The 7161-nt window shown below is 38.8% G+C and overlaps 1 protein-coding gene across 2 annotated transcripts; it reads left to right on the top strand.

Annotated features, from left to right (window-relative positions):
- The first annotated feature begins 1327 nt into the window (after positions 1-1327).
- On the top strand, positions 1328-6679 carry LOC123866227 (serine/arginine-rich splicing factor 4-like). Of its 2 annotated transcripts, none has more exons than XM_045907669.1 (4): positions 1328-1567; positions 1924-2168; positions 5272-5412; positions 6464-6679. In XM_045907669.1, the coding sequence occupies exons 1-4, from the start codon at positions 1431-1433 to the stop codon at positions 6637-6639; spliced, it is 699 nt and encodes a 232-aa protein (XP_045763625.1). In that variant the 5' UTR covers positions 1328-1430; the 3' UTR covers positions 6640-6679. The 2 variants fall into 2 exon arrangements, with proteins under 2 accessions (XP_045763625.1, XP_045763634.1); XM_045907678.1 differs by having other exon boundaries at positions 6470-6679.
- Positions 6680-7161: the final 482 nt, after the last annotated feature.

The following is a 7161-nucleotide window of genomic DNA, read 5'->3' on the forward strand; positions in this document are numbered from 1 at the left end:
AGTTAAAAATTTTCTTTTGAAAAGTGTTCCACAAACTCAAACCCTCTAATGGAGGGAGCCATTAAGCATTCATCGATTCCTAATTTATCTTGCTTTTCGATTTTTCCTCGTTTCAAATCGCTAACTTAATAGCGGACGTTTTTTAAGGTTCCGTATCCAACGGGACCCTAGTACTCAGATTCCACTGTCCGTCTGTCCATCCGTCTGTCCATGTGTCTGTCAGCAACTGTATCTCGTGAACCGTAAAGGTAGAGAGTTGAAATTTGTACAGAATGTGTATTTCTACTGCCCCTATAGCAACAAGTATTTCAAAATAGTTGCAATATAAATAAATAAAAATTAAAAAGTGTTATTTCGTTATGGTACGGAACCCTTCGTGTGTGAGTCCGTTTCGCACTTGACCGACTTTTCCTCTTTTCAAATCGCTAACTTAATAGCGGAGGTTTTTGCCTCCAAATCGATTCCAATTACAAACTGTCGTAAATCTTGAATTTATTGTTTTTATCGCTAATTTGTTTGAGTTCTGAACTTTTATTGTAACGATCTTGGACGTAAATTATCCTTTATATTATTATTTAACAAGCACAAATGGCTGTAAGATTTTAAACGCTAAATTTGTTGAAGTAGAAAACTGTAAAGCAATTAGGCTATTTAATTTTATAATGTAAAGTCTGTAAAGTGCAATTTATTTAGGACTTTTCTTAGTACTAAATACTTACTACGAAAACACATTTTTAGAAATATCGAGGTGGTCCGATTTAAGCTCCGGAAACACCTACTAGCTGATGCCCGTGATTTTGTTAGCGTGGATTTTAAAAATTTAACGTTAACGTTTTTAAAAATCCCGTGGGAACAAATTGATTTTCTGGGATAAAAATTAGCCTATGTGTCTATCCAGGGTATAATTTATCTTTATTCCAAATTTCAGCCAAATCCGTCCAGTAGTTTTTGCGTGAAGAGTAACAAAAATCCATACATCGTATCCTGCCTCCTGAAACACAGTTTTCACTTAATCAGGAGGCAGGGCCTCACACTAAAGTGTGTAAACACTGTTTTATCAAGATAATAATGATTTATTTATTTATTTAAAAAAATACATACTAACAAACTTTTGCGTTTTTATTATGTATGTTGTCTGCCAATCCGCACTGGGCCAGCAGTGTAGCACTGGCAGATTATAACTTAAAGCCAACTTAAAACATTCTGAGAAGAGATCTGTACTCAGTAGTGGGCTGGCAATGAGATGGTCATGATGATCATGATGATCTATTTGTCTATGCTATAAAATTTCATATGCAATCTCTTAATTCAACCATGTGATCAAATTCTGACACAAAATTAAAAGCAAAATTTGACAGTGCCGAATCTGCAATGTAAGACCAAAATATTTACAAAAAAATATTTACAATTTCTATTGATTTTAGTTATTTATGGAAGGCTATGGGTACACGTACCCTCCTCATTTCCCTCAGATGGGTTACCCGGACGGGGAGTACCCGGACCATGGGGATGGCTTTGGGGAGTACTATGGTTTAGGACCACTGAATGGCGATCGGGAGGGTAACAGGTATTTCATATTTTCTAGCTCAAAAAACAGAGAACTAGTTCGTAGTTGATAAAACTTAAAAAGTTCCCAACACATCGTAGTTCGTAGTGTACCATTGCTAACTTGGTCTTTTGATTTTCTGTGATCAAAAATTGCCTATCTCCATCCCAGGGATGCAAGCTGTCCCTGATCCTTTTGTCAAAATCGGTTAAGCGGATGGGCGATGAAAAGCTTTCAGACAGACATACTTTCGCATTTATAACATTGGAATGGACAGCGAGGGTTGGATTATGATTAAGATGATGTCTATATTACCCTAACCGAGAACTGAATCCTTGACCGTTTACTTTTTTAATTATAAATCTCGTATTTTTCAGACGCAGTCGTTCCAAAAGACGTGACACAAAAAGTTCCCGTTCAAGAAGTAGAACCGTTTCCAAATCTCGATCTCGTTCACGATCCAGAACGAGAACTAGGTCTCGATCTAAATCTCGCAGTCGATCTAGATCTAGAACTCGAACGAGATCTAGAAGTCGTACTCGATCTCTATCTGGCAGCAAAAAGGAATTGAACTTGAAAGAACCGAGTATTTTGGATGCGTTTAGAGTATTGTATTTGACACGTTAGTACCCGTATTATTTATTATTCTATTAGCTGATGCCCGCGACTTCGTTCATTAGGATTTATGTTAGGTTTTAAAAATCCTTGCCTGATAATAAATAATAGCCGGTCAAATGCGTGTTAGGAAAATTAGATAAGTAACATTTAATGATTTTGTCATACCTATTCAACCTCTGGAGGCAAAGCGACCATAAGTAAGCGAACAGACTTTGTTAGTATGGACAGTAATAATATGTAGGTATAACTATTTCAACCAACAATTGACCCGACAATTTATTTTATCGGAAAACCAGAACAGCTTTAAGTTAATTTGTTCTTAATAATTTAATTTGTAAGTAGTAATAGCTGCAATTACTGATGAGGTTTAAAACAATAACGTTTTAAATTTTAAATTAATTGTAATCAGTTGATTAAAATTTTAATTTATGCCAATAAATTTTATCAACAGCGAATGTTTGTGAAAATTTAATTATTCGCCGGAAAATGTTTAAACAATTGGGGTATGAAATAAAATTAAGTTGTAATCTGTAATATTATTAACTATAGTAAACTGACGTTTAAACTTCGCACTTGTCACTTTATTAAGAGGGCTCTCTCCGTCACTCGTTTGATACAATCGTAGTTCCAATTTCATTTGAATATTAAGCAACCAAAGTCCATGAAATTTTGCAGACATATTCTAGAAACTAATATTCTGTTAAAATATTCGGTTTCAAAGTTACGCGGTCTTAAAAATTTTCATACAAATCTTTGAGCCCCTGTAACTTTAAAACTACATATTTTTAGAAAAATCTAAAACACCACAGACACAGATATTAAGTTTTTAGAATATGTCTGCAAAATTTCATGGACTTTGGTTGCTTAATATTCAAATGAAATTGGAACTACGATTGTATGAAACGAGTGACGGAGAGACCCCTGTTAAGTACTTATCAAAATGTAAATAAACTAGCTTTTTCAAGCAACTTCGTTAGCATGGATTTAGGGTTTTTAAGAATGCCGTGGTGATTTCTCAAAATCATTTTTATAATGACGGTTAACATTAATAGAGAACTCACATGCTAAATTTCAAGTTTTGACACCCAGCGGTTTTGATCTGAAGGTTAATAATATGTCAGTCAGTCAGTTGCTTCTGAGCAACCCGCGACTTCATCCTCCTGGAATAAAATTTGTAATAGAATACTTTTTATCCCGTGGGAATTGTAATAATTGGCTTCTGAACTAAATCTCGTCAATACAGATGCATTTTCACATTAATTTATTAAATATGGATACCTAAAGAAAATGTACATCAGTAGGTACCTAATTAATATTATATATGTTACGGGCAATTTGATAAGTCCGGGCACTATTAATAATGGCCGGTCTGTATTAATAATGCCCGACTCAATTGGGCAATGTGATTAAAACAGCATGATTAATCACTTTTCCCGGCCATTATGAATAATGCCCACCCTATCTTGGGCAAAGTAATAAAATAGGTGAACTGTAGTGTTTTTGTTTATTAAATGAAAGAACCTAACCTAACCTAAGCTCTTTTTTTATACGTGGGAAAATCCTCATGGATACCAGCGTGCTCGGGGAGGCGAAGTGGTTATGTCGGACTCTTACCGACTAAAACCCCATGGCTTACCGTGTCAATCGTTGTTGCTGGGCACAGAGACACGAACGTATTCAACTGCGACTCAGCTAACAGCGCCCGCCAAGGCAGGCCCAGCTCTGGGACTAAAAGGGGCCCCAACACCGTTTAAGGCTCGCTGGAAACAAGGGCTTGCCTTCCAACTCGAGGACCTACTCTCCCCCGGGTAACAGACTCCCCGTGTCTATTACCCGGAGACCCTACTCAAGGGGGCAAGCGACGGTCGTGTGCAGCTCGCCTGCGCCCGATTCTCTTGCGGCACATGGGATGAGAGCTGTCGGCTTCCTCTCTCAGCCGCTCCGCTGCCTCCTTCTGCGTCATTACTCCCTCGCTGACGGAGACCATCGCTTGCCAGGCCCTCTCACTGTCCACCATGGGTTTAGTCACGGCGGGCAATGAGAAGTCCTGCCCCATAATATCCACCAGTGACTGGCGAGGCTCCGCCCACGCCGGGCACTCAGCCAGCATATGTTGTGCTGTGTCTGAGACACTACCGCACTGGTGGCATTCCTCTGTGGGCTCTCTTCGCGCCACCCTGCACAGGTATCTTCCAAAGCACCCGTGCCCCGTAAGAACCTGTACAAGGTGGAAAGGAACGTGAGTGCTCCATGCTTCCTCTTCGTCCAATCCTCGAGGATGGGATGGATAGCTTCGATAATCTTATGACCAGCAGTGGGTGACTCAAGCCTCCTCTGCCAATGAAAGAGGAGCTCACCTAACCTAACCTAAGGCCCTCCCCCCGCACGTACGCACCCCTGCCAACGGCCGCGGTCCAATTTATCACATCGTCCGGCTACAAGTAGGGAATTATTCATACTGCCCGGTCTAAGTGATAAATTCAAGCTATCTCAAACAATGACTTATTACATGGACCACGAGCCGTCGGGCATTATTAATAAGGGCCGGTCAAAGTGATAAATTAATCACTTTGCCCATCGCTCTTGGGACTTATTAATAATGGCCGGTCCTTATTAATAATGCCCAATTAATCACGTTGCCCGTAACATGTACATATAATAAAATTGTAGAAAAGTGGTGTCTGTACAATGGAAATATATAAAAAAAAGTAGCAGGGGTTGTTATTATATCGATGCCGAACCCGAAATTGTAATTAATTTTTTTTTGTCTGTTTGTCTGTTTGTCTGTGTGTTTGTGCACGCTAATATCAGAAACGGCTTATTCGATTTAGATACGGTTTTCACTTATATATTGTAGTAAGCTTAACTTAACATTTAGTGTTTATTTCATGTGAATTGGTTCATAAATAAAAAAGTTATGTCAATTTAAAGAATCACGCTGCCCGAAAAGTCACTATTCCACGCGAACGAAGTCGCGGGCACAGCTAGTATCAAAATAAAGTGATTAGTTTAGAAGATACGGGGGAAAAGAAAATCTTGCATACCTAGTAACACACAAACTCTAAATCATGCCTAGGTTGTAAAATAACCTGACCTTATAATTTCAGCGAGCAAACACAAAAAGAGCACAACCAAATATTTAGCAACGAAGAAGCGACAAGACCGAATACAAGAGCTATTGAAAAGCGATGGTCTGGGTTCCAAGCGATGGCTTTTCTATCCCCGGTCCCAAAACCGGATTCCCATAGGTACCTATCTCAAAAGAACCATACTTGCATGACTTAGTTTCAGGGTACATAATCTAGCAAGTAGAAAGGGAGGAATAAAAGCACACCTTGTTTTACATAAATATATCTATTTACTACAACTTTTGGATGGCTTCGTGGACTTAAAAAAAAAGATTCCGACGAATTGAGAACCTCCTCCTTTTTTGAAAGTTGGTTAAATACGGACGGATAATTCTTAACTAACTCCTTGATAAAATAACTCCTTGCGTATTTCAAAATTTTAACGATTATCAAGTTAACTTTTGGATTAGGTAACTTTGCTTGGCGAGCATCTAAAGCAGCAGCTTTGATCCTGGGCATGCTTTCTTAACTTTTCGGAGCTATGTGCGTTTTAAGCAATTAAGTATCACATAACTTGCCATAACGATAAAGGAAAACGTGGGGAAACTCACTATTCACTATTAGACAAGCGGTTCACCACAATCACACCTGATGGAAAGTGATGGTGTGTCCTAAGATGAGATGCGTTTACCTAGAAGATGACTGTTCACTCTTGTTTTAAAGATACCCGGATTATAATTGTTGAAACACAGTTCGCGGAAGAGTATTTCAAACCTTAGCCATGCGAATGAGGATTGATGACGCAAAACGTTTCGTGCGTGTAGATGGTATGTCGACGACATAAGGATCTTCTCATTTTGAGAGGAGGCCCATACTCATGGACCGATGATGGGTTGACCATGATGATGATGTAGAAGTTTAATTGTATTTATTGGAGACCTTGGGGTCGTGGGCCTCGGGGGCTCGAGCTCTTTTTGAGGAAATTTCGAAAAGGGTTATTGAGTCAACCGGGGACCCGAGAGCTGGCAGCTACCTTGGGCAAAGAATTAGTTTGGCCACCCAAAGGGGTAATGTTGCCAGCATCTTGTGTACAATGCCTCGCTGCGGTGGTCTCGATGAGGTTTTAGATTTAATTTAGTTTATTTAAGTTTTTAATTTAATTTAATTAAGTACTTATTTTTATTTGTTTTTAGTTTCAATTTAGATGTAAATTCAAAACATTTTTATTCAGATCCAGATGAAGTACCAGGTACGAGGGACAACTGCGACCAGCGAGTGAAAATAGATGGGGACTTCTTCAGGAAATACAAGAGAAGTAATAAGGTAGACGCGGACGCTCCTATAGCGAAGCTGAAGAGGTGGGAGTTGGTCTTTTATAAGAAGCTAGGATTTATACAGGCTGTTTAGTTTTGTAGAGGAATAAAGTTTTTGTCTTATGTTGATTGTTTTTCTCATCTTGTGAACTGTGTTTAATTAATCTTGTGTGATGAGTTTTGACGACCTCCCTGGCGTCTTATTAGTGGGTCCTAAAAACTGATCCGAAAAACTCTTATTAAATAATAAGAGTTCTTAGGATCAGCAGCATTACTTACTTAGTTTTTAACAGAAGAAAAAATCTCCGAGTTTATATTACGGGGTTAAATTAACAGTCAGCAATAAATTAAATACATATAGATTATTTCGTTTTCATTCAAGATTTTCAGCAAAATGCAATTTCTATAGCCCGTTTTTAGCCCCTTTACTTTAGATAGGTTTGCACTTAGGAATCCTCTCACCACGTTCCTTATTTTCCACTTTTCGCGTACAACTATTCCTGTCGAGCGCCGCGCAGTTTTCCGCGCGTCAATTTTCCGCACGATATCCCCACGATTCGGTGCTAATTTAAAAGTTTTCCGTGTTTTAGACGGACCATTACTCGCACCACGGCGC

Source organism: Maniola jurtina, chromosome 1 (assembly GCF_905333055.1).
Source record: "Maniola jurtina chromosome 1, ilManJurt1.1, whole genome shotgun sequence".
Taxonomy (NCBI): Eukaryota; Metazoa; Arthropoda; class Insecta; order Lepidoptera; family Nymphalidae; genus Maniola; species Maniola jurtina.

Bases quoted from the DNA above. Each gene is read 5' to 3' on its own strand.
- LOC123866227 (XM_045907669.1), top strand. From the start codon at position 1,431: ATGGAAGGCTATGGGTACACGTACCCTCCTCATTTCCCTCAGATGGGT. The intron at 2,169-5,271 runs GTTAGTACCCGT...TTATAATTTCAG, and splicing joins TAGAGTATTGTATTTGACAC to CGAGCAAACACAAAAAGAGC. The intron at 5,413-6,463 runs GTACCTATCTCA...ATTTTTATTCAG, and splicing joins CCAAAACCGGATTCCCATAG to ATCCAGATGAAGTACCAGGT.